The sequence below is a fragment of the Aquila chrysaetos genome, chromosome 12 (genome assembly GCF_900496995.4).
Source record: "Aquila chrysaetos chrysaetos chromosome 12, bAquChr1.4, whole genome shotgun sequence".
In the NCBI taxonomy this organism is placed as follows: Eukaryota; Metazoa; Chordata; class Aves; order Accipitriformes; family Accipitridae; genus Aquila; species Aquila chrysaetos.
Window position 1 is genome coordinate 25146831 of NC_044015.1, and position 27797 is coordinate 25174627.

The 27797-nt window shown below is 45.3% G+C and overlaps 1 protein-coding gene across 3 annotated transcripts; it reads right to left on the reverse strand.

Moving 5' to 3' along the window:
• Positions 1-270: 270 nt before the first annotated feature.
• LRRC8C (leucine rich repeat containing 8 VRAC subunit C) lies at positions 271-27653 on the reverse strand. Of its 3 annotated transcripts, XM_030033120.1 has the most exons (4): positions 23927-23990; positions 23864-23885; positions 8657-8798; positions 271-6457 (listed from the first exon to the last, which is right to left on the reverse strand). In XM_030033120.1, exons 3-4 carry the CDS (start codon positions 8792-8794, stop codon positions 4187-4189), a joined length of 2409 nt encoding a protein of 802 aa, XP_029888980.1. In that variant the 5' UTR covers positions 8795-8798; positions 23864-23885; positions 23927-23990; the 3' UTR covers positions 271-4186. The 3 variants fall into 3 exon arrangements, with proteins under 3 accessions (XP_029888980.1, XP_029888982.1, XP_029888981.1); XM_030033122.1 differs by lacking the exons at positions 23864-23885; positions 23927-23990 and adding an exon at positions 27562-27653; XM_030033121.1 differs by lacking the exon at positions 23927-23990 and having other exon boundaries at positions 23864-23901.
• Positions 27654-27797: the final 144 nt, after the last annotated feature.

Here is a 27797-nt window from a genome sequence, read left to right on the forward strand (position 1 = left end):
CACGGGGACCGGAGCGGGGGAGCTGCTTCTGCGGCGTGGCTTCTTTGCTGGCCATTGAGCTGGCTGCCAGAGCGAGGGGATGGAAGGAGGTGCACAGGAAGCGAGACCATGCGGCTATAAATCCTGTCAAGTCTAATGATGTTTTTTCGAGCATATTTTCCTGACTTCGCTCCCAAGGGATCAAATCCAAAAGATGGTTATGTTTGATCTTTAGGTAACCCAGAAACAAAATGTTTCCCAAACAAATAATCACATTGCAGTCTGACAATGTTCATTATTACAAAAGAGGATTTTATTTCCATTTTTTTCTGGGTGTACTATATTGCAACGGAACACTACGCAGGTCTATTATCATATTAAGATTCTTGCTACAGAATTAAGAAGTTTGTCCATTTGGTCAAATTTCAAAGTTTTTCCTTGGCATTCTTACAGGGCTCGTCATCACTTAAGCACACGAATTATTGGAAGTGCCAGAAACGTGGTATGAGACTTGGAGCAGGTGCTTTCCAATCAGAATTTGCAAAAGTTGTTAGCTGGCTAGATGCAAGAGGTCAGCACAAACATCCCTCCTAATTTTGACAAAGGGGGAGATGCGCATCTCCAGATTTTGACCACAAAGTAGATTTGCTTTTCAGGCTTCATGTACTATTAAGGCTGTCTTCTTATTTTTTATGCACTCTTTGTCATCTCTGCTTCCGTTACCAAGGAAGATTTGTATTATTTTTGAGCAGTAATGCAAAATGCCTTGCTTATATTCTGGAATTGTCATACTTGTTAGGCACCTGATTAATGTAAGTAGTTATATAAACTCTTTGTATATATATACAAACCATGCCTAAAGTATTATCCACAAAATGTCCATCCATTCTAAGTCAAATACTATAGGTCACAGAAAAGTCTAGTATGCATTGCATGTGAATATACATATGAGCAGTACATGAATCACTGAGTAAATATGGCACTTTTACATATTTTCCTGGATCTCATACAGAATTAGGAAACAATCTTCTCTTAGCTGAGGCATTTCTAAAATACTGTAATATGGTTTTGGAAAATACACCCCACAGACCAGACAGTAAGAAGTTTAGAAAAGTCAACAGTGCAGCTACCTGAGTTTGTTTCATTAAGTTTAAGCAAGTAAGAGTAATGTGATATTTTAGCGTTCACTGCGAGCCTGAGGGTTGTCCACCCACAAAAGCCATGCTGCCTAACCCTGCTACAGATAAAACAGCACAGCTCTCCAAGCACGTGGCTCGGCAAGATGATGAACTGACCTAGCAGCTCAGCACCTCCAAAGTGACTTGTCCCACCCTGTCCTTGCCCAGACCCTGGCTGCAGAGTCCTGTCCCCTTGCTACTCCCACCCTAGTGTCCATCTGATCCTTTGGAGAGCTGATCCACCAGAAAATTAGTCCCTTTTTTCCACTGGCTTAGTTTTCTGCTGGCTTAAAAAGTTGATTTGTCCTGTGAAGGGATCAGACCAGCACCAGACCAGTAAAGGTACAAGAGAAACAGCTGGAACATGTTGGCAGGAACAGGGAGCATGTGAGGAGGAGCAAACTGCCCCTTTTTGGTGGCAGTGAGCTCTTAGATTGACTAAGCCGTCTCAGCAGACCAAACCCTTGGAGAAGATACAGTTATTAGTGCAAAAGTGCTTAAACCGGTATAGTTTATTCCTATCAAAGTGAATAAAGATATGCCAGCACAAGGCACTTCATACTCATCTAACTGTGTCCACATGAGGGGTTGCACTGGTATAAGTATAATCAGTAACAAACAAAACCCCAGCATCCCCTAAGTGATGTATTTACAAAAATGGCATACAACAAGTCTCCAACCTTCAGTTATGAGGTGTGCACAACTTCCATTCAGAAAATAGACCACAACCTACACATGAAACAACATTAGACACAAAATAAATTAGGGATTTAAAATGCTACATCTAGGAATATAAAGATTTTTTTAAAAAAACTTTAAATGTAATCCCATATTTCAAATCTAAGTAAGAGAACTATACAGCTCCACTGATTACTTGGACATTTTAAACAGTTTACATTCATCAGGGACAACAGCACTTTGGTTTACATAATTAGGCTAATATGAGCAATGAACATTTCTCTCCCTCACATTACATCAAAGTGAAATACATTTAGAATATATATACTGCCAAGCTGTTCCAATAAGTGCATTCCATACACGGGTTAAGAGTAGCTCTTGCAATAGCTACATCAGTTAGAGGTCTTTAACAGAACTAAATCAAACCCCTTCAAAAAAGCTTGCTTTGATTCCTTCATGCCTGACCCATTTTTGATTAATCACATGGATCTTCTCCAGAACATAGCCAAGCGCAAAAAATAAGTCTGACTGGGTACTGTGGCAAGCCCACGTACCAGATTGCATAGCACACCCTGGATTAATGAGGAAATTCTCATTTTAGTTCGCTTCCCCACCTTTATAAGTCAGACTCTTAAAACAACAGTATGCTTTTGTACCAAGCTCAAGAACTCAGATTAACTGTAGCTCAAGACACTCAACAGGCAGTTAGAAAACATTTAAGAGCAACCAACCTGACAATCATCAAACAATTATTTTACATAACTTTAAACAATTAGCAACTCAACCTCTGCAATTTAAGAACAGTTTTGCCTCCTAGAGAAAGTACTTATTTCTAGCTATTCTTGCGAAGCATTTATCCAGTGCCTGCATCTGACTCAAATATGTGTTGTTGGATAGGATGAAGAGATGTCCTCCCAGCAAAATATTTTAGTATCATATAGTTATTTTTTATTAGCTTAAATTAGCTTGTGAGCCGCACGTGAGTTATCATATACCTGCCAAACTTGCCTAAAAGAAAGCAAATGGCTGGATTAAATAAACAACTGAACATGGCTTCAGAGGATAAAGTTCCCAACCTCATGCATAATCACTACGGATTATTACATTATTTTAAAAAGCAGACTTCCAACTGTATGAATTCTGATTTAATTACTAGCTGGGAGATGAAAACATAGCCTTCATCACCATCCTCTGGTAGGTTGACACTTTTGAGAAGTTAATGTAGTCATTTAATCTCATTTTTGCAAATCTGCAAATGTTCCTGTGCTGAGCTTGGTTATATGATACCCAAGCTCAATTAAGGAGCGTATTAGATGCTATTTCCTTGTCAGAAGCTTTACAAACTAAACACAATTGCACTTTTTCTGGATCCCATTCCTGCAAGGTGCCAAGCGTCGCAATGGGGAAGTGAACTGAGGGGGGCAGAGGGCACTTTCTCCCTTGCAGGATGGGGTGTTTAGTGGATGATGGGGATTTTTCTAGAGAGTGTTTCATCTCGCTGGGTTGATGTTTCCAACGCAGTGAGTTCATTGCACCCCCTCCGTTCAAGTTAGCAGGAAATGGGCAGCCGCATCCCTTTGCACTGTTTGGAAAATCTTCAATGTGAGTCGCTTTGGTCCTGACTCCTCTGTGAACTGACCTTACTCTTCCCGCACCACCGAGGAAATCGCAGTCAGTGCCTCCTACTCTGCGCAGTGTGTGAATCGACAGCTAGACTGAACTTGCCAAAAGGCCCTGAGGGAGTTCTGCATGCTCCCTCCGACCCATTAAAATACATAGAGAACGTTTTGTACTTGCTTTGACCATCTGAGAAAACCATGTCATAAACAAAAAAGGATGGTCAACCCAGATTTGATCTTGTTAGATGTTGAACACCTTCTCCTGCCACTGAAAAAAAGAGGAAACAAGGCATTCAACACCTGCAGCACCACCCATTGAAGACCATGTCCTAAGGGATTAACGATAAACCAGGAAGACAATATAATCATCTATTACAAATTATGCAACCCAAAGCATACATCTTAAACACAGTTTCCCTGTTGGGATTAGGCAAAGGGAAAAAAAAAATCAGCAGATAAAACCATTCACTTTCACCAGTAAAAATTAAGTTACAGACACCCTTGTTCTCAGGGCAAAACAAACTTAAAAAATATCTTAAAACAGTGAAAAAATACGAGAAAATTTTATTTAAAAATATATGTACTCCTTACTCCAAATTTGTTTGTACAGAAAGGATTTGTTTGAAAAAGAAAAAAAATAATGACAAACTAAATGCATATTCGGAGTATGCACTTTCTACAGTGTATTTGGTAAAAGCGTTATTTCTGTAAAACTGAGCGAGAGTAAGTTAGTTATTCAGCTTTCATTTGTTCCCTGACATCAGAAGGCAACGTTTCAAACAAGGTGTCCTCTACAGTGAAACCAGTCCGCTTCAGAGCTCTACATTCACCGAGCTCAGGTGGGAGGATTTCAAAGTGATTGCCTTTAATATCCAAGTAGGAGAGGAATACCAAATTACCAATTTTAGGTGAGAGGACTGACAAGTTATTTTTCCCAATTTTTAGAGTCTTAAGTTTTTTGCAAAAGTATAGTTCATCTGGCACGCTCTCCACTTTGTTGCAAGTAATGGAAAAGTACTGTAAACTCTGCAGAACTCCTATTTCAGGTGGGATAAAGCGAATGTCATTGTAAGACAAATCCAAATATCTGATTTTGTTGCATAGGAATAGGTGGGATGGAAGAACCTCTATTTTGTTATGGCTGAAGGAAAGCCGCTCGAGACTAGTGAGTTTCTTTATATGCTCTGGGATGTACGTTATACTGTTGTACCACAGCTTTAGGATTGTCAGTTTTCGCAGATGTTGAAAACTTACTATTTCTTCAATGGATTTGAGGTTGTTTTCCTTTAGATCCAATTCCTGAAGACTAAGAAGGCTGAAGACTGCATGCGGTATACGCTCTAAATCACAATGAACCAATTCCAGCTGTGTCAGGTTGACCATCTTCTTCAGGTTGTTGAGCATCACTAACTTAGTGCCATCATTATGGATGCACAATTTTTGCAGGTGACTAGAAACGTCGACTGCAGATTGTGGGATTTTGGACAAATTACTTTTTATGTAAAGAACTTTAAGGCTTTTAAGTTCCCGAAAAGACTCCAGTGTAATGTTTTTGGAAATATCGTGACTTAGGGAGCCAATTAAATAGAGCTCTTCCAAATTTCTGAGGCCATACATCCAGTGTGGAAGTTCTCTGATGTCATCAAACTTGACGCTCAAGATCTTGAGGTTCTCCTTCAGAAATGCCAAGGCGGCACTGTGGATCTTCACAGAGCACTGGTGCAACGAGAGCTCCTGGAGATTGTCCAACTGTGCAATGGTTGCTGGTATCATTACGTTATTAATTATTTCAAGTTTTAATGACTGCAGCTCAGTAATTTCAAAAACTGTGTCTGGTAGTCCAGAGAGCATGAAAAGCTGTAGCTCCAAATGGCTATGGGAGTTCGTCTGTAGCCTCTGTCGCAGTTTATCTGCAGTCCACTCATTGTTTAGGTTCAGCTGTTTCAGCTTATTTTCACTGACTTCAGACAGGAAGACAGCAAACCGCTTGGAATAGAGAGGATCATACTGATCGATCATATGAAGCATAAAAGCAAAGTCATTCTTGACATCTGGGATATCATCAATTCCTGTCTCTTGCCGAACATATTCAAAAGAATATTCTTTCAGTGAACGGTAGAACAACCAGTATAGGGTATAAAGGCATGTGAGGCCATAGATGCTTACAAAGCACAGGTAGCAGTAAGAAAGTTTAGAGAACAGATGTGCCATCGTGTGATTACAGCAAAAATTCTTATATCCTGTCATGTCTTCAATATCAACGTTACAGACTACTGTAAAATTAACTTCTGAGACAAGTGCTGTATTGTAAGCAATAATAATAAGGAATTTAATTACCTTAAGGACAGTCTGGCGAACGTACATGACATAGAGTATATCACCCTCCTCAACATGCAGTCTAAATTTCTTCACCTTTTCAAACAGTGCTTTGGCCTGTTCACCTTCTTTCTTATCTAATGCCCCAGGTGTTCCCTTATCCACAACTAACTTCTCAGGGATTGATTTTAAAGACTGTGTCTTGACCAAAGTGCCTTCAGTGCTTGGCTGGATAGTATTAGACTTGTTTACATTGTTCTTCCTGTTATCTTTCTCTTCAGAGTCTTCCCCTGACACTTCGGATAAGGCTCTTGTTGTCCAGGGAGAATCGAAACATTTCCCAAGTATTGAAATGAAGTGTTCAATTTTGGAGCTCGATCCAGGGAATTTGAACCAAAAATTACTACACAGCATGAAGACCAGTGTGTGTATAAGGACAAGATAAGGGAAATACTTGGCATACCAGTGCAGAGCACGTTCATAGCACACCTGATTTATAAAGCTGTACTGCTGAAGGTCCAAATCAGTCTTCAGTCCTTTCATTTCAACTGTAGCTGGAGGGGTGGATGGCTTGGGTGGAGGAAGGGGGGTTGTATCTGGGATTGTGTTAAACACATTTGAACTATTAGATTGGTTCTGGCAAGGCTGTACGCGCTTCGGAAGGCATATTATCTTGTCTTGCATGACCTGAAACGCACAAAAAGATATCTTTTAAACTGATGTACAAACAATGGTGGCAGTACCAATGGGTAGCTGTCCCTGGAGTTCCTCCAGCCGCCAGGCATTCCTCCCCACAGCCTGGCACGTGGCCCCACAGACTGTGCTATTATTAATATTATTCCAAACAAGATACTTGTTCTTTATGCCAAGAACTAGGTCACCCCTTTTCATCTATGGTTAGCTTTCCATAATTTGAATAAGAGGGCATTGAGATAATCCAGAAAAAGGAAAAGTGTGGGTAGTGCTTCCAGAAAAGACCAGGGATCTCCTGCATTGCTCTCCCCAGAGAGAGACAGCTCTTGCCAGGTGTATTCACCCTGGCTACACAATGTTCAGAGAAAGCTTAGGCTTGAAAGCAGCATAACTGCATTCATGTGGCTGTATGCTCACACTGTGATGTCTTATCACACCGAAAATGGCTGACAAAGAGCTAATGTGGGCATATCTATGCTGGGACATTATTAATCTTCAGTCTTAATAAAGATAGATAGGGATAATAGAGAACTGACAGCATTTGTGTGCGTGTGCGCATGGACACCATTTTTATTCAGTTTCTCATAGATTTACATAGAGTTCTTATACCTCCTGGGGGAAAAAGGTAGGTCTGTCCTTCTGTCCTCGAGTCTGTCTATAATGCAAAAAAAAGCAACTTTCTTAATTTGGGCTGGCCATCCAAGTTGACAAACTGAGGTCAGAGCGCCCTTAGGGACCAATCACCTTTGGTTCAACTTGGGCTATCAGTTTGATTTCAGTGCAAGGCTCCCTATAGGTCTGAATTGAAAATGCTAATCCATGTGATAAACCAAGGAGCTCTGTTATTTGCCCTGAATGACTAACTGGGATTAGCCCAAACTAAGAATGTGTGTGTAGTGGAGATGTATTCTTTGACATCATGGTTGTTGAAAGCACTAAATATAGGGTACGTAGACAAGAGCTACCAAAATCAGATCCTCCTTGATGATCCACCCTGGTGCAGGGAGATGCTGAGATGAGACCACATATGTTTTGAACAATATCTGTGCCATAACTGTTGACACGTCAAAAACTCCTGCAGTTAATCTTTGTCTGTAAATGCTATTCTGATATACACCCTTACTTACACCCTGGATTCATGCCTCTGGTAATAAGTTGGAAAAAAAAAATCGCCTATTATTTGCAGTGTTTCCACACATTATTTTCCAGTGTGCTTCATCCAATGAAGCAGGTAAACTTAAAAATAACAGATGTTCTATTTTGTGTGCTTAAGCAAACACTTAGCTACTAATGCAAAATTCAGCCCTCTATAAAGAGATTTTTAAACATGGTCATCATCTCTTTTCATCTGAAAATACCTGAAAATGGAGAACACAGGCAAAACTACAGTTGATATCATGTGAAATTTGGGACGCAGTATGTGAAAATCTTGGGCCATGTAAGTGAGCAAATTCCCCTGAAATAAGAGCTCTGTCAATGTGTCCCTTTAGCTCCATTTCTAAGTCATGCCAAGAAATGCGAGATCCATGTTTGAGCTAGTACTATAACTTCCTATTTTCGTGGAGTCCATCCCAAACAGTACTTTCCATTTCTTTTCAGCTTTTGGCTCTTTAGCAGAATGTAAGTAACAGTGATTGACAGTAATATCAATTGTTCACATGTAAGCGTCCTCAGAGATGCTTTGGTATGGAAGAGGCATAATATTAGTTGTGGGTGGTGTTAATAAAATAAGCACATTCATTTTAAATCTCTTTGAAGCATAATGACAGAAAGAATTTTAACATTTGCCAAATAAAGAAAAACAGAAATTACAAAATTACATTTTTCAAACTTTTAAACAGAAAAATGGTAACAAATAAGAACTTCAGTTGATCATCTGTTTTGTTATGCCAAATTGTGGTGAAAACAGGCATCCAGGCACAAGCCAAAGCAACAGCTCTTATCTTAGCTGGCACTGCTCCACTGACTCTAGCGCAACTCTGCTGATTTACAGCTGCTGGAAGTCTGCTCTGTGTCATTTGATGTTGCTACCTAAACAGCTTTAATCCTGGGACCAGCAAATTTTTGCTTTGTTCACAGTGAACCCAAGAGATAAAACAAGACGTGACACCATCCTTCTGAGGACCTTCCTCGTTTGTGGTGTTCCTTCAGCACCCGAGAGCACCTGCCTCACTTCGGTCCCATTTGATTTACCTGTAACGTGCACCCAAACACACCGATCATCAGCATGGCAACGGAGAGATAGTCCGTGAACACATCCCACCAGGGTTTCAGCACCCTGAATGCCGGCTGCTGCTCCGAGAACTGGCGAAACTCGGTCACGGGAATCATCGTCCTGCAAAAGAGCAAGGCCAGCGCTCAGCCTCCTGTAGTCCATACCCCTCAGTCTATACAAGCAAGTACTTCTGTGAGGTTTGAAAAACCTGCTCTGGAAATGAAACTCCCAGGATGTGGCATAAAAGTTCCCAGCTACCGCCCAAGCAGTCCCCCTGACAGCCCATCTCAGAAGAGGGATGCTCACGCTGCCCCCCTGCAGCTCCTGTGAGGAAGGGAGAGCAGGACCAGGGTCCCATCCATGCAGGCAGGCAAACCCCTCTCTGCATTGACTCCAGCTGTATCTGATGGGTCAATGAGGCCTTCTGAATCCCCCCAAATCAGCCCGTTCTGTAGATGGAGACATTCAGCTTTATACACATTTGCCTTGATCTCAAAGGTCTGGCTAAAACGCTTGTCCTGCACTCAAATTTCACAGGCCCTTTCAGCTATCATGTTTCATTCACTTCCATTTTATTCATAGTGGTTTCAGGGATGCTTTAGAATATTTGTATGCATACTCACTGCAGTTTCAAATCTAGTATGTTTTGAGTGCAAGTTGCTAAAGTGCTTTAGCTAACCAAAACTACAGGCAGATCAAGGGCTTTATCTTCACCTCAGATGTCTAGGCTTACATCATCACCCCTTCTGAAAAATCAGCTAACACATGAGCATGTACAGGCAAAGCAACTGATTTTAAAGCCTACAGCATATTGTGTAACCGAATCCCCGAGATCAAACCAGTACTGAAACTCCACAGTAAGTTACGATGGAAAGATAAATTCGCATGGGAATGTAGCAAAAATATTCCCAAGGGCAATTGACAAAATTTGTCCTTAAACTAACATCATAAATGCTCACTACAATCACTTCATATCACAGTAATATTGGAAGAGTCTATAATCCTGATTCAGCTGCAGACTGGGACCCATTAGCGTGGGTTTGGTGCCATCCAGCTGTGTGCAGGCTTAGCGATAAGCACACACTTGCTGACACGCTGCCCGGGGACTTAAGGGATTCAGTTCATTCAGAGCCGGCATTCCAGCAGCGAAGGATTCAGGCCCTAACGGCTGCAATTCATCACAAGCATACAGCCATCCCAAGAATTTATAACTGACTCCCACTACACTGGCCATACTCGTGTGGAAAGATGCTCACTTTGACACCTTCTCAGGGACTGCTGTGCCTCTTCTTGCCCAGCTGATCCTCAGGAGGCACCGCAGTCCCCAAAGGCACAAGGTGATGTCTGTAAATGAACTTGGGTTAGTGGCTAGGCTGGGGCTTTGCAGCTTTCTGAGCGAGTAGTACAAAAACTTCTTTACCCTTGTCCCCTGCTCCCCTCTCCTCTTGCAACCCTTCTGTGTTGCTTTAAGCACTACTTGGCCAGGCAGGAGAATCTCTCTCTCAGCCTCTTGTCCTTCTAAAAGCTGTCCCCAGGATGCACCCTACAATGCCAGATGAAATCGCACACACCTCTCGCATGGCTGGCGATCCCCAAGAGAAAGGTGGGCTGTCCTCTGCAGCACTTGCAAATTAATAGACCATCAGTGGAAATGATGGCAATGCAAGCCTGACTTGACACAGCCAGGTCAGAGGCTCGGCAGCATCCACACCAACAGGCCTGAACTGCTGCAGTGGTGGCGAAGGAATGCAGCATTCATTATCAAACTGCATGCAGCCAGGAGCCACAATTCTGATTTTTGTGTGCCTGTCTGGCAAATGCTCAGCAGACATACCAGGGAAGATAGACGTCTACAGCAGAGAACAGCTAGGGTAGCTGCTGGGACAAACCTTTGTTGCCTTTCACTTTTCTTTTAGAAATACTGGTGGAAAAAATGGATCTCAATAATTAGAGGTGCCCCACGCAGCTTTAAGTACATGCCCAGCTCTCCTTCAGCTCAACACAGGGAGAGGAAACCCTCCGCTGGCAGCTCCCAGCGGTGCCTGAGCTGAAGAACATCACACACTGATCTCTCTTCTATACCCACATGAATTTCACTGCCATTGGTAAGGAATTACCCTCCTGTCTTTTATTTCCACATAAAATGTAAGTGACTGGCAATAGCTGCTGGTAAGCTTTAAAAAATATTTTTTCTACCAAGCATTGAAAAACATAGAAAATTCTTAAAGGAATACACTAACACAAATGTTGGCTAATCAGTTGCCATGCAACAGTCCTGCTAAAAGCTTTGTAACACATATACTGCTGTCGGCTCAGGTTTTGAGGCCAGTTAGCTGACTGGAATGCCATCGGTACACCCAAGAATACGTATCAACAGATTGCCTTAAAATAATGACATTTCCCCCCTCCCCCCGCCCCTTTAATAACGGCTTATGAGTGCTTTTTCATATTCTGATGCCACAGCCCCTAGAGGTCCTATTTGTAAGGTTTTTCCAAAAGTATAGACACTTTGAGTGTCAGGTAAGGCAGAATCATGTTTCCTACAGTGGGGACTCTTGAGAAAACACAAGTGCTCACATGCACCAAAACATGCGGAGACCCAATCCTTGCTGGTTAGACATCTAAGCGACTCTGTGGATCTGAGCCATGGCGTTATGAAAGTCGGCAGTACTGAAACAGGGGCAGCGCCTGACAGCAGATGGAACTGGAAACTATCTTGCAAATTGCTGTGCAGGGACAGCTTTCTAGACCAAAAATTAATTTGGCTGTTGCATTTGATAGGCTTCACTCTGTATTTTTAGGGGTCTTTGTTGTATTACATATTTGCTTTATTTCTTCTAAGTGATGTGTGGGGAATTTAGATGAAGGCAGATAGTTTCTGGCACCACAAATAAGTGCTGCTCTGATCCCTTTTTCCCTTTAGAGGCTGCTGTTTGCATAGTGTGACTCCTCGTTAGTAGAGTGCACATACTGTTACCCTGGTTAATGGGCCAAGCAGAGGGAGACCTGCATACAGAAAGCCTCTCTGAGCCATGCTAGAAAACCCATCTCTGAGGGTGGAAGGTTTGCAGTCCAACACCAGACATCAGAATCTGTCTGCCACTTATGTTTTCCTTTATTGTTAAAAGAAGAAAACAAATGTTACTGAATGATAGCAATAGTACTGCACATAATAATGGTAAATAAACCAACGACATCTAATGACAGACAATATTCTTTAACTTCGGGGAAAAAAGATGTTCACGAGAAGCTTTAAATGGAGATTGGACATGAAAAAGTGGGATAACTGTTTTCCAATACGCTCTGGAGTAACCCTATTGCTTCTCCCCTTGCTGCACTAGCGATAAAAAGAAAATGCTAGAAAGAAGTGCAGAGAAACCTGGGCTTACCAGCGCTGCTGGTATCTGCATGCAGAACAGAATGACACAAAATTGCTTTTTTATTTTTCTCCCTGTTCCCTCTAGCTTCTTATCCATTCTGGCCTGTCCAGTGACTGAAAGGACATCTATTACCGGTGGCTCTGAGGCCTCACAAAAGCCACAGCAGGTCCATGTGGCTCAGAGCAATCCTGAAAACGCCCTCCTGGCCATGGCCAGAGCCTGGCTCTTCCCCACTGCTACACCCAAAGCCGCACCACTGCCAGACTCATTTATAACCACACGCAAACCAGGTCTGTATAAAATAAAGTGATTAGTCAATCATTAGTTTAAACAAATCAAAACAGGGATGCTAAAAAGACACATTGCAGCCCAAATCACAGTAAACTCTGTGACAGCACACTATCTACTGTAGATTCTTATCTCTTCTTATAACAAGGAGATAGAAGAAAAGGAGTTCAACATTTCAGCTGGTGAAAACTAAGACAGCATTACTAATTTCAGTTCACTCACATTCAAAATACTGTTTAATGGCTCAATACATCGTAGCTGAAATGTGCAGTCTGACATGTTAAATACTATTCTAACCTACTTTAGGAAATATTGAATTCTAAATATTGGATAATTTTTTCAATTAAAATCAGAACTCGTTCTCTTTTTTCTCTTGCATTTCTAATAATCCTCAGTCTCTAGAGAAAAGAAAATCATCCACGAGATAAATCATCTGGTATTCAGCTACCAGAAGGAAATAAAAAAGGAACTTGGATTAAAAAACAGTTGTACTGGCTGTTAAGCAGTGCTGAATAAAAGAGCTGCGGGTTTGCCAGATCAAATAAAAACCAAACAAACAAACAACAAAAAAAAAAAAAAAACGCTGAGAGGAGACAAACTAGTAGGGTTTTTTATTATTATTTGAAATTTCTAGGAAATATAGAAAACTTGATGAGTGAAAATGAATACATGATAATAAGATGAAATACTGGAATCCAGGTACAAGGAAGGTGTGATATTTACTCCAGCAGAAAAACTAACTACAGGAATCAGCTACTGCATGGGCGATTAGGAGCAAGAAACAACTTAATGTGACCTAAAAGAGCTAAGGAGAATAAATAGATCCAAGTCAGAGAGAAAAGTATTGGAAACAAATTAGACTTAATAAATCAAGAGATTTAATCAAAGGATGATTGTGAAATGGCCACACCGTGGAGCAAACCAGCTTCTCAGCAATTGGCCTTCATCAGAGGGAATAAAGGAAAGCAGTGGGGACAGTACAGAAGTAACGACAGGTCTTGCCAGTGCAGCTAAAGAGAAAAACGAGTATGTTTTACAAATTGGGCAATCCGCGTGACGTGCATTGCAGAATATAAAGGAAATTAACTAATTCACTTCCACCGGTGGCTCAGAGGACACTCGGGTGGGCAGCCTGGGGGTTTTCTGGGCAGGGACTGCCTTTGCAGCACTGGTGCCCCCGGGGCCGAGGCTGCCGGGCAGTGGCCGAACCTCTGCCACCAGCGCTGTGTCAGCAGGGCCTCTGTGCGAACGGGCGCAGAGATGCTGACGAGCACAGTTTCCAGCTGTAGCTGTAGCTATCCTACCTCCACCAGCGACAGCAACCCAACGGAGCAGCCCTCCCCAGCCATGGCACAGCGTGCCCAGGCTGGCACTGCTCACTGCCGGGGCTCTTCAGCGGTGCTAGCTGTCACAGCGTGGCCAGCAGAGCCCCGGGGACAAGCCCTGGCCCCGGCTTAACGCTTCGCAAGCAGGCGCTGTGAGCTGCTCCCCGCGGCTTTGTGTCCACCGAACTTCTGCGACCTGCCTTGCAGCAGCGCGCGGGGGACCCCAGTCGGAGACAGGGCCCACCACGCCAGATGGGCAAACGCTTGGGGCCACGAAAGTTTATACACTTGACCTGCCTGAGACGCGATGCACCCCCTCATCAAGCCGTACTCCTCTTGCATCTTGAGAGATGCTGTACAAAGAAAAAACATATTAATACTCAGAGAAGTGCCCCTCTGGTACAATCCTGAAAGAAACCGCTTTTGGCTTCTAGCAGCTGCCAGGCCCCACGCTCCAGCTATTGCTAGGTGATGGCTGCTATTTTTAAGCAGATTCTCACAGAGTAACTTCATTCATTTTATGGAGTGCAACTGCATGGATTGACACCAGCCATCAGCAGAATTGGAGGGTACACTGCTGGAGAGCGCTCTGTTACCGGTGAAAACTGCTGCGCCGCTCCCACGCTGCCCCACCTCAGCTCTCAAGGAACAGTTTGTAGGGACACTGGGATTAAAAAAGCACACCGAGTGAAACAGAAACAAGTAACTGGGAGGCCCTGCCTTTATCTCACCTGCGACAGGTCCGCTAGCTAGCGCTCCCCACGGAAGCAGACCCCCAACAGCTCCCACCGCTGCCCCCCACCATGGCAAGACAACCGTCAGGCCCGTCTGTGCCGTGCTGTCGGGAACGCTGCCGACTGCTCTGCGCCCTTCCACAGGCAATGCTCGATATTACCCATTGACACCAGCCAGCCTGTGCCCCAGCTATGGCCTCCTTGCCTGGCAAAGCCCAAAGGCCTCTCCCCACGCCTTGCTGACCCTCACACGACAGAGAAGCGGCGTCACTGCTGCTTCGTGTGCTGTAGGCGGGAGACCAGGACTTGCCAGAGCTCTTTTTGCCACACTACAGGTGTTATGCACCAGAAGTCAAGCCCTCTGCTATTTCCTTCTTCCAGTAGCAGTTACTCAATCATGTCGCCATGCATTGAAGCAATCACTGTCATCCATTGCTTGTTTTAGGGGAAGAACAGCCACACACCAGAATTGGGGCCCTGGGGTGCTGGACAGGCAATTAACATCCAGAATTTACAGGTTTGGCAGGGGCAGGGTATAAATAACACACCAGAAGGAAAAAGGAGGAATGTAGCAGGAGGAGAGAGACAACATTGCAGAAATAGTGACATTTACAACTGGGAAGCATAAGAAGTTGGTGAGATTTCTTAAGCTGACTAGAAATGTTTAAATGATTAGCCAGATGACATTTAACCACATTTCCCTGACATCACATCAACCCTCCTCAGACGTAGGATCAGCACCACCACCTCCTGAGAGTGGCACACAGTCCAAGCAAGTCCCAGATGCTGTGGACATGGCCCTGACCCCCCCAGAGGGAAGGAGCTTTCCCTTCAGTGTGAGAGGCCTTGGGCTGGTGGCCGCAGGGCCACAACCACAGCCCGGCTGAGTATGCCGGGAGGGGTCAAGGCTGAGATGTCCTCAGGAGACAATCCAGACTGGGACTGCTTGGTCTTTCACATCAGAGATCTCCTGAAAGGAAAAAAATGCTGGCCTAGGCAAAACCCACCCTCCTCACTGTTTTAAACATACTGCATGTGTTAGGATAAATTATGAAATACCTTTTGGGAATAGTGCTGCTAGTAGGTCTCTGGGTTGGTTCCCATACATGATTTATTGCATATTCATCTTCACTAAAGGAACAGAGCACAGCACATATTTAACACACAGAGTGCTTGCGACCCAGTGGCAGGGACTCAGCAGAGCCCGAGTGCCACGGGCCACGTGTGCAGGGGCTGCACTCCGGTGGGTTTTGCTTTACACAGGACATGGCACTGCACACCCTGAACACCACAGCCCACTGTCCTTGGTTGTAAACATTTGTTACTCTGCATAAATACCATAAAGCTGCTTTTCAGGTGGCTCCATGCTGTCTGGCCTCAACCACCTTGGGCCAGGAGCTGAAGTCAAGCTAAAGTGCTTCTCAGCACAGGGCCTGAGGCTGCACTGAAAAGCAGAATTTTGCATTCTTATTTTGCCTGATCGGGAACTGCACACTGAGAAAGTTAAATAAGCAGGGATAAGGGAGTTTTGCAGTCAGGTTCACGGTGATATATTCTCAAATACCCAGTTTAAACAAAATCACTGGTCTATGCAGAGCCCCAGGGCTTAGGGCCATAGTCTCCTCTAACTGGGGCTAACAGGCCCAGCCTGGCACAAAAATGGCTTGGTACTAGCATCATCAGTCATATTTTCCGTTGATTATAACTTTGCCAAATTTGTATTTTTGGGTGGGATTGAGTCCCCTAAGGAAAAACCTGTCTAATTTAAAACTAAATTTAAATTAAGATCTGGGCAGCAATTGTTCAAAACATTTCTAGAAACAAGGTTAGGGGAATGACATTGGACTATGCACACTACAAAATTTGCAGTCTTTTTATTTTAAACTTTCCAGACCCACCATACCCCAAAATTTGGCCTGTGTATCGGGGACGCAGTTTTTACTGGAGTGTGAACAGCTGCCCACAGCTGGCTAATTTACAAACCTTTGAAAACTGTGGTTTTGCATGTGTCCTTTGATCTCAGCAGCTGAACACTTCATCTTCGGCGCATGTCCAGGAGCCCCTCACGGCTCCTGGCACTGCCTGTGCTGGCATCACAGATGACAGATAACGAACCTGCTTCACTTCATCACCTAACCTGGAAAGGACTAAAAGTGGACACAGGGACAAGGCACCAAGTCTGGAAAACTGAGATTAGACTAAAGGGGAAATAAGATGATAAGGGCTGGAATTAGCAACTCCTAATTCCCAAGAGGTTGATGTTCCATCCTTATCTGTGTATTCTCACACACATCGTACACGCAGTTGAATAATGTCTGAACTACCCTGACATTCGGTTTTGGTAATTATCTTGCTACATGTTGGCACTGACCAAAATGTCCAGCATTTTGGTAACTGTACGTGCTTGGTCAGTTCCTGCGTAACACATGATAATACCTCTGCTACTAAATTCTCCCTGTATTTGAGGCATTTCAGGAGACCAGTTTCCCTGCTAGGCTTTACAGCCATTGGTGTTTCCTGTAATGTAAAATTTAATTTTAAAAAACCAAAACCAAAAACCACCTGTCAAAAATTTTAGCTTGGAAAAACTACTTTGAATGCTGGCTATTTGGGAGTATAGCAAAAAAGTATCACATGTTGCAACTTTTTCAAACATGACAGGTTACTTTTTGTTCCCTTGACTGTAGGGGAGATTTTCATAGGAAGAAATGCCACTAAGAAATACAAACAAATGATGCTGTTGCTTAAACATAAATCCCACGTTAAGGAACTGGAAAGCCATTAAAAACAAACCATTTGCATCCAAACAGTTATTTTTAAAAGTCCATGTGTTTACTGTATTTTCAAACAAATTCATCTTCTTGGGGCTGAGGCTGGCGAGGAAATGCGGCCTAGAGGAACAACAGAGCATGAGTCAGGAGTCCCCCCTGGGACCCGGCCGTGAGCTCCCTGTGCTCCTGCTTCGCGCACGCCACATCGACGTGCCATGCCGCCACTTCTCCAGCTGCAAAACAGAAAGGTATCTACTTTCTTTACTACTTTTGCTGGGAAATATGAATGAATAGTACTACAAAATCATAACATACTGCTTTTTGCAGTTCTCTGCAATGGTTGAGTCTAAACTGATAGCATGTCAAAACTTCCCTGCAAAGCCACTGGAGTTAATTTGATTTCATGCTACACATTACCAAAATTATGTGTCACAGTTGGTATTAGTTTGCAATCTGGGGAGCAGACAAAATACAATCAGCCCACAGAGGACATTATTCCAGCACCCACAACTCGGTGGTCCTACAAAACATGTGCAACCCATGCAGTTTTCACAGGGGCTACGTCTGCACCGATGTGGATGAAAGCAGGGTGGTCACGACCGGGCTGTCACGTGTGTGACAGCCCTTCAGTGTAGAGACGGGCCTTCATTTCCAGGTGCACTGATTGGAGAAGGCTGGGCTATGCCACCTGAACTCCAGCACAGTCACAACCCAGCTACTGGAAAACTGCCCTCCGTTATGCCAACTGCCACAACCCAGCTTCCCCAGAGCCCAGACTCTGCAGGTCCGCAACTGTCGGCAAGACTCCAACAAATCACCATGGATTTAGTTGATTGAGAAAACTGAAAAGGCTATAACTTCCAGAAGCTTGCTGAACACCTAGACCTTTTCCATTCTTTTCCGAGTTACTGAGGCCCACACTGCAAGCATCCAGCGTACATTTTGGTTTCAGCTGCCCCTCTACCTAACACCCAGGAGGGAGCGTGGCGCATTCAGAGGTGGCAGTGAATCCCCCTGCTCTGCTGTTGGTACCATCTGCTGCGGCAGTGGAAGCTCAAAGGCCTGAATCCAGAACTCAGATAGAAAGGACGTAAAGAGCAGACATAAAGGACGTGAAGAGGAAGTAACTTTAATAAACTGCATATCAAAATATATGCTGCAATTTCCACCTACACATACGGTAAGTGCCGCTTTGGCAATGGATCCCAGACAATAACCTTGTTGTTTGTTTCAATTGAGTCATAGTAATCTTTCATATATTACACACCAAAAAGGCTTCCTATTGTCAGCAGCTCTTTGACTTCGACTTGTTTGGACTGAAGACAAAAAAATGTTCAGGACTAGATTCTGCCAGATAAAGTCTCAGTGAAATCAATAGGAGTTCTTTCTGTACCAAGCACATAGGCCTGTGTGGAGATTTGGCTTTGCTGAGCTATTAGTTCAAATCTAAAGAAAAGTACACTCTATGCATTTCCATGTCAAAGACTACTTCAAAGGCAACACTTACCATTTTTCAGCTCTGGGAGTAACATTCTTAGTTTATCAGGGCTATCACTCAAGCTGCTGGCCCTCTTTCCAGCACTGCAAAATGTTCTTAATGCGAGTGAAAACCTTTAACAGCAAACCAAAGCACTGAGCAAGAAACTATCCAGTAAGTGGTATTTTAGTACTCCTGAAATATGTCTAAATGATTGAGAAAAGTAAACTCACATCAAGTTTTAATCAAAGTTACACCAGGTTTTCCACAAACACTTGTTTGACATACTCAGATAATGAAGACAGAAACAATGCCATAGAGTGTCAGAGGGCAGACAATATTACACAAACCAGTGCCATTCATTGTCAAAGGAATAGTCAGGGGCCTCAGGCTAATACAAGTGCTCGTAATAAAAAATGTTCAGCTGATATAATTAAAAATTAATTCCTAATTGGGAGAGGAAGCACAAAGGGTCCATTCTGAGTCTTAAGCAGCTCAACCATCTGAAAAGTTAGTAAAAAACTTTTTATGCAGGGATTGAGCCAAAAACATTAAAGAAATGCCCGTTTTCACAATTTGTGAGACTTTTTCGTATAAAGGATCTTTTCTGCTCCCTCCTGCATGCTACACAAGAGAGCTTTCTAAACTTTGCGATAGTCTCATAAAACACGGATCCCAAAACACCTGGATAAACACACAGGTATTCTCAGCCTGAAACACAGCTGATGAATTTTCTTACCCCCAAACCATCCTTTGTGACAAAAACCCTCAACAATAAAAATAAAGCTCATAGTCTCATTGATAATCCTGAAAGAATAAGAAAGACTAACATAGATAAATTCAAGCACATAAAATGGATGTGATCTACACATACTCGAAGATAAACACAAACAGCTACAGCATCAGAATTGCTATTCACATCAGATGACTTTTAAAGATCATAAACTTCAGAGATGTGGCAAACCAGAACTATCTGCCTAAATTCTCTATTGGACTTTTTCAGTGCAGTGTCCACCCACGGCCCACCGAAGAGGGATTAGCTCTAACCTTGCTCCACCACAAAGTCTGTTGCTGCATCATAGAACAGAAAGAAAGGCTGCTTCCATCAAGCCTAAACTTTGTGAGATCAAAGCATTTTCTTGGGGGGGTTCTGACCACAATATAGCAGGTGTGCAGGTCTTTGAAATTATGCTGTCATGGGTAAATGATGGCAAAGAGCAAATATTCTTTTTAATCACATTACGCTTAACAAAGGGCTTTTTCGACAATATTGTCTGTGAACACCCATCTTGCTCTAAAAGCTTGCATGAAAACTACCTACCCCTGAGACAGCTCATCAAGCATTCACATCAACTGGAAAATGCGATCTCTAACGGTGCTCACTCAGAACACCAAACCTGCTTTCTGACAGCAACCTGCACTTCTGAGCTGTTGCATTCTGCTGTAAATCACATGTATATCAGGATCTTACACCGCTGCACACCCAGGGCAGGGCTTGACCTACACTCTGCCTCCCCATATGCTCCAGAGCAAGCAATTAATCCAAGCTCCCACCTTGCTTTCAGTGATGAGTAAATAAAATTGGAAATGTTCTCAGCACTTCAGTAGTCTTATTGCTGGCTTGTTGAATTTTGGTTTCCCATCAAGACAAAATCACTATGTGCTATTGCCACTGAATGGAGATGTGAGCAAGCGTCTCTATTTTCAGCAGATCATAGTTTAGCCCAGGATTTGAAGTGTATAAGAGCCTGGATGCTGCTCACCTGAAAGTCAATGGAAAAGTTAAAATTTACTTTGACAGAGAGAGAAATGGATCTTTAATGCTACTCTACAGGACGAAATGTTTTCACATAATGCTGGTTCAAACTGAGTGGAACTTTGTATGCTTGCCGTGACAGCAGCGTTAGCAACTTTCCATGGAGAACGGTGCCATTCTGCGCTTCAGGGGCGGCCTTTGTTTTACTTTAAAACCAAGAAAAAACATGCACTGTATCTTAACACAGGATTCCTCCAAACAAATGGAGAATGAGCAAAGTACATGCACTGTATCTTAACACAGGATTCCTCCAAACAAATGGAGAATGAGCAAAGCACATACACGGCACTATCCTACCTTTTAAAAATCTGAGCTGATCAAACACTAGGTTGTAAATCAGTCCCTCATGGGAGAGAGAGGCAGAGTGGACACAACCTCCACACTGGAAGAAAAAGCTAAAAAAATCATCCTGGTCCAAGCCTATGACTCTCTGGATGATACAGTTGTAAAATTTATGCTGTGTCTGATGAGCTGCTTGTGTCAGGCATTAAAATGTAAAATGAATACAGTGCAGGAAAGCTGATCCAGGGTCTGTCAGGACTAAAGACAGCTCTAAGACACTTTGCCTGCCTGGGGATGGGAAGACAGCGATGCCTGCCCTGTATTATGAATGAAGGTAGTGGAGCAAATGGCATACTCACACATGCCCAAGAAGGTGAATCAAACCTAGTGTCTTCCTAGTGGGAAAGAGATCTTAGAAACACAAACCACAACAAAAGTCATTGCCACTATAGCTTGAATTTGCATCAGAGTTTTGTCACACAAAACCCCTGGGCAAACAGCTAAAGGATGAAGAAGAAAGTAAAGTTTCCATTATGTTGAGCATGCGAAATCCAACACTTGTTAATATTCTTCTGACAAATCATTTTGGGAGAATGGCTTCTTTGCTTCACTAAGTCAAGCTTTAAGGGAAGTATTTTGGGGTTCTCTTTTTTTTTTCCTGAGGTAAATTGTTTCATTTTCAGAGTTTTCTTTAATATATAGCCCCTCCCCTGCCCTTCACAACACTGTGACAATGAGGACAATATCTTTTCACTAAATTTTCTCAAAGAGGAAAAAATCCTGTAAAATTAAATGCTAGCTCCTGTTATTGTGAATTGTTTGGACGGTAATCGAAATTTTTTTTACTTCCTCAGCATTCAAAAAGGCCGGGGCTGGGAAGTGCCTTTCTGGTGGTGAATAGGGGCCACTTCTACCAGTTGCAACTGAGGTCAATGGACAATTAGGGGAACTGCTCCTCCCAGCACTCTCTGACCCAATTCATTATTTTGGGTCTTACTGTGTCCTCTCTCTGGCGCTAAGGCCACCTGAATATTGTTTAACCCTCTCTACTGCCCAGCCTGGATGCCGCCCCCCTCCCAGTCAGAGCCCCTTATCGTGGGTCTCAAAAAGCAGATACCACAGCGGGATGCGGCTGCCTCAGGAAATCAACTCAAACTGGTGCAGGAACTGATTGCAAGATAGCACCAAGCACCGAGGCAAGGAACTTGTGTGAAGAATTGAGCAGTCTCTGATTTTTTCTTCACTGACAACCAGCACTGGCCCTTTCCAATACTGGGCATACAAAGTAACTAGATTTTTAGGCTTTCCAGCGGAAAGTTTCTTTCTAAAACTGCTTACAAGAGTAAATAATAACAAAAAACCCACAGAAAGTTATATTACAGTAAAACCTCCAGCAGGGCCCATTACTATGCAGACTGGAAGAAAACAGCATCACGGCTGCCACACATTTAGCAAACTCAGAATGCAACTGGAAACGGAAATGATTCAGAAACCACAGGTGCTGAGCACCAGGCTGCTGTGCCTCGCTGGCAGCCCCTGGGCACGGGCACTTGCGAGACAGCAGGAATCCCAGGCCAGGTTAAAATTAGGGATCAACTCGGAACTGTGCTAAGCCCAGCTCTTGATGCTGATCTGCACCACAGGGGCAAACAGGCATTTCCAGGAGAAGAGTGAGCCCAGGGGAGCAAGTGCTACCCTCCTGACTGCTTTCATCATGCCAAAAAGAAAAGTAAAAGCAGGTCTAGTATACCGGGGCGGGGGGGGGAAATACATGTACTTGGTTGAATTGGGAGGGGAGGGGGGTTTTATTTATTATTTATTTCCAACATTGCCATCTTTTTCTCCACTATCTTGCAAAGCACCTTTCTGCCTGGCCGGTTTTTTACAGCATCATTCAAGCCCACAGTGCTCTGTGGGAGCAAACACGCACATGTGTGCCTTCAAACAGTGCTGCTCATGATACTGAGTCTTTCCTCACAGAAAGTACTTATTCCAGAAGTAAAAAAATCTAAAAAGGCAAGCCATAACTCATATACTTATCTGTGCAATAAAATTCCTCGCTTTTAAACGTTTTCATCCTACTGAAATTCTAGCAGGATACATTCGGCAGTCTTTCACAAGCCTCTCATTTTGCTTGGTCAACTCTTTCCAGTGAACTGGACAAACTGCATTTCGTGAATAATGAACAAAACCGCCCATCACACTGCGACAAGGCAGAGCTGGTTTTAAACCGATTTAAAATCGGGATGGTTTTTTTTAGGTTTTTTGGTTTTTGTTTTGTTTTTTTTTTTTTTTTTTTTTTTTTTTTTTTTTTTTTTAATCTTCTCGAAAACAGAGCCACGAACGCCGGAGCCTTGCAGTGCCGCCGGGGGCTGCGCTCCCCTCCGGACCCGGCGGCAGGGACCCGCCGGGACCCTCTGGGGCACGGAGACGCTGCGCAGCCCCCGCGGAGGGACGGCGCTCCCGCATCCCCTCCGCCCGCCGGCGGGCGCGGTGGGAGCGCGGCTGAACCGTCGCCTCCCCGTCCCGCTGGCAGCCTCCCCGTAATGCGGGTTGGTTTGGGTTTGGGTTGGTTTTTTTCAGGGAAAATACCGTCAAGGGCTTCCCTCGAGCTGCCCGTCTCCACGGCGACCGTTTCGCCCCCCCCCCCCCCCCCGGCCCCCCGCCGCTCCCGGGAAGCCCCGCTTGGCTCCGGGCCGCCGCCCCGCGGGGCACCCCGGGGCCGCCCGAGCGACGCGGGCGGGCAGCGGTATGGGGGGGGGGGGTGCCCCACCCGGCAGGGGATGGGGTGGGGTGGGTCGGGGGGGGGGGGCTGCCGCGACCGCTTCCCGGCGCCCCTCCGCGGGGGAGGAGACGGCGGCCACCCCAGATAAAGTTTGGCTCCCGCGGCGCTGCCCAGGGACGGGGGCGGCACCGCCGATGCCGCCGGCGGGCGGAGCGGCGCCCCCGCAGCCGCTGCCCGGGCCGGGCCGGGTCTCCCCTCCCCGCGGCGGCTCCGTCCCCGCGCGGCCCCCCTCCCCCCGCGGCCCCCCTCCCCGCGGCGGTGCCCCGACCCCCAGCCCCGGCAGCGGGGGGGCGCGGGGAGAGGCAGGCCGGGCGCGGCAGCGCCTACCTGGTGCGCGTCCGGGCGGGGGGCGGGGGGGCGCGGGGTCACGGGCGGCGGCGGCCGGGCGGGAGCGCGATCATGCCGCGGCGCGGTGCGGGGCTGAGCGCGGCGGGCAGGGCCGGGCCGGGCCGGGCCGGGCCGGGCGGGGCGGGGAGAGGCGATGCCGCCGCAGCCGCGCTCCGCCCGCCGCCGCTCCGCCCCCCCCCGCCGCCGCGGGGCCCACGTCTCCGGTCTGACGCACGCGGCGGCGGCGGCGGCCGGGGGGCGCCGGTCGGGCCGGGCAGCCCCCGCTGGCGGCGGCGCTCCGGGCGCGCCGCCCCGCAGGCCCGGCCGCGCTCCGTCCGCCGCCGCTCCCCCGGAGGCCGCTAACGGTGACCGGCAGCCGAGGCCTCCGGGAGGGCCCGCGGCATCCCCGGCTGACAGCGGCCGTCAGCGGCGCCCGGGCGGCGCCGCGAGGTGCGGGCTGGCCGAATAGTATGCGGGGTAATGGGCTTGGGGCTGGTTTCTTCTCGTCCGCAGAGTGCGGTTGGTGCCGTGGGAAGTAATTAGGGGTGGCGGGGAGGCGGGAGCGGCCGCCCCCCGCGCTGGCGGGCGGCTTCGGTCCGTGTCTGGAGGATGGCGGCAGAAGTCGCGATGGAAAGACCTCGACCTCGCTGCGCAGGGCCGTGGAAAGACTATAAAGCCACCAGGCTGTAAAGCGCCGGGGATTGCATTAACAACAGAAAAGCGTCTCAAAGAGTGACAATTGGAAACACAAACTTCTGGCCCAGCAATTCAAAAGGCGCAGACTGAAAGCTGCTGCTGAAAGAAACCACAGATTTGAAGGGACTTTTGTCCAACGTTTCCAAGAAAGATTTACATCTCCGGCAGAACGAAGAGACGGGACAAATTCTGCATCAGAGGGAGGTACTTGCCCTCTAATGACTCACCCCTAACCTTAGGGATAGCGTGTGTATCCCCTTAGGGACCGTACAAATATGTAAACAAAGAAATACAAATATACAGGCCCACTGGGGGGGAGTTAATGGAAACAAATACAACATGAGGCATCACAGCTGTTTTGCTGCAAAACCACTAACTGGATTGGGATGTGGACCGGGGGTCTGCCACGGATAGCTGTGGGTAGTTCTGACTTCGCATACTTTCTGACACATCTGCTTCAGGGACTGCTGAGGGCAGACTCAGGTTCCTCATTTGGGAATCACTGATGTGATTTATAGCTGTGGGAGCGCAGCTCATCATTTGACTGAAGTGTTTACTTAAGTGCTTCACTGTGCAGAGCTGCTTTCCTCAGCTGAAGCCTCGAGGCTTTCAGAGGCACCTCAAGAAATGAGGGTCTGAATCTGGCAGGAGCTAGAGGAGGTTGTTGGCATAGCTGCCTCCCAGTCCTTCGGTGCCGCCAGCCTAAAAGATTTCAGCAGTATTGCACCGTTACGTATTTTAAGCTCTAGCCCCGTGCTTTGGGGGATATGGCTGAGGAATAAAACGGGACAAATGAGCAAGGTTTCCATATGGACAAAAGCACTGGGTTTCTTTTTTGAGCTAAAGAAATGATTACGGTGACTGCTGCGTTCATTTTCTTTTTATTGGTTTCTTTCCATTACTCTTAACTCCTGGCAGCAGCTTAGAGAATCCCTCCCTGTCCTGGATGGTTTCTTCTTTCAGACATTTGCAGGCAGTTGTTCTGTTCACCCTTTCGTCATCGCTTAGCTCATTTAATCTTTTCTCATAAGTCAGTCCCTCCCGTTACCTAATCATGGTGCTGCTTTTCCCTGAACTCCCTCGCAGTTGCTCGTTTATTTTACGGTGACATGGTGGCCAGTAATCCTGCCATTGTTAACGTTTCCTGTTGTGGACTTTTGGGTTATTTTTGTTCAGAGTTGCTGCAGTACTTGGAGGACTGAGCTAAGCTTCCCCTGTGAAGAATAATTACAGGCAAGGTCACTGGTACTGCAATAGAAAACATAGTCCATGGATAATTATAGCTGATGGGTTTGGGGATGGAGGCTTAGTGCAGTTCTGGTAGGTGAGCTTCTGGTGGAAGAAGGCCCAAAAATTCGTGTTTGATATTAAACACACAATTAGGGCTCCAGATACCTTTGCTCCACTGGAAAAAATTTGCTGCCTGCAGAAGACTGCAATTTATTTGTGAATTCCTGCATTATTTTCATTAAGACCATCCAGGCAGGTGAAGTCTGAAGTAATTTGGGGTTATTTATTTTACTACAAGTATTGTCTCTTCCAAACTGATAGGCAACAGAAACAGGATTCAACCATCTGTATGACTGCAAATTTTTGACATCTTTTGATTTCATGTTGCCTCTTTGGTTTTGATTGACTCCAGAGGAACATGGGACAGGTCACATAAGAAATGCCATCACTGCAAACTTAGTACATTTGCCTTTACTGTCGATTGTCCTGTTCTGTACTTCGTAATTTACAAACCCCAGAATTGTTACTGCTGCTGCTAAGTGCTACCTTGCAGTACTTACACTACAAGAACTAAGAGCGGTGCTGGTTTTGCACCTGAGTTAAAACTATCACAGACCAGCCTCCAAACCCAGTTGGACATAGGGACACATTGCACCATCAGTGCTTACATGACAGTTATCTCCTGTTCATGTACCTGTGGGCTGATTCCCGAATGGGATCCACGTTCAGGATGCCCAATCCTGAAGTTCTTGCTCAGCACCAACATAGCATCTGCCAGGATACAGCCCCCACCTTCTACTCATTCCTGCTCAGAGTTTTGGTTTTTTTCTTCTTTTTTCTCCTCTCCAATCCCTTAGTAATTTGAGGACGTACCATGAAAAAACTCAAAGCCATCCCATACCCAAAAGTCTGGGGTCCCAAGAGCAGCCCTGAAGCTGGGGCTGAGGGGATGGTGCTGCTCAGAGCTTGACAGACCACATCCCCTCTCAGCTTCAGGAGAGATTGGGGCAAGAAAGCAGAGGTTTGAGTGCAAGAGCTTCGCCTATACTTGGAAACACAATGAAAATGCTTTTCATCAGTCATCTCTCCAAAAGCTGTTGAAAACAGCATAATCTGCTAACACAGAAAAGCTAAATTGCTTTCAGACCAAGTACTGAAAAACCGCTGCTGTGATTTGATTCAGCTCAAATCCAAAATGCATGATTTGACAGCTCTAGTACTTCTTAGCTGCTTGAAGTTTCTGTCAAAGTTTATCTTTTCCCCTAGCTTGCTTTTCCCTGGTTTTACATTTTAACCCCTCTCCCCTCAGATTAGAGTTTTTGAAATACGAACTTTAACCGCACCAGATATTTGAACAATAGCAGTGCACTGGAAATACAGACTTTCAAACTAAGTTGCATGGATGCTATGGGCTGAGTCTGGGCGGCTGAGTCTGGGCAGAAGCAAAGCTTCAGAGCAAGGTGAAGAATATGCTATCATTTCTTAAGCCTGCAGCATTTTTTATGTACTAAAACCTGCTTTAATCAGAAGGAAAACACTGAAAGGATGTTTAATCTCGTGAGCTCTTCTATTGTCCCTAAGTAAAGAAGAGCCACGTTCATCACTGGTACGATTTCAATGAAAGCGGTGCAGTTACATCAGGGAAGAATTTGGCCCGACTAGTTCGCTGTAGAGAAGCTACTGACAGCTGTCCCCCCTGTACCTCATGTTGTTGAGAAAACAGAGAGCTAAAGACATGCCAAAAGAAATAGGACTAACTCCCATTTTCTGACCTTTGGCTGAACCGGAGCTCCTGGATCTGAGCGGTGCTTTACCCCTGTTACACTTGTGATCATCATTAGGTTTTCTTCAATGATCCGTCTGAAAACATCTTCCTAACTGGGGAGCTACACAGCTGTGCTTGGTACGGCTATTGCAGCTCTGAGCCACTGAGCCGTGTGCTTCACGGGATACAGCATCTTATCTAATTTTAGATGTGATGCAATGAGTGGGGGTAGCTCACGTGAAG

Coding starts and splice junctions, on each gene's coding strand:
- LRRC8C (XM_030033122.1), bottom strand. CDS start 8,794: ATGATTCCCGTGACCGAGTTTCGCCAGTTCTCGGAGCAGCAGCCGGCA. Junction 6,458..8,656: donor TGTTTGGGTGCACGTTACAG/GTAAATCAAATG, acceptor TGTGCGTTTCAG/GTCATGCAAGACAAGATAAT.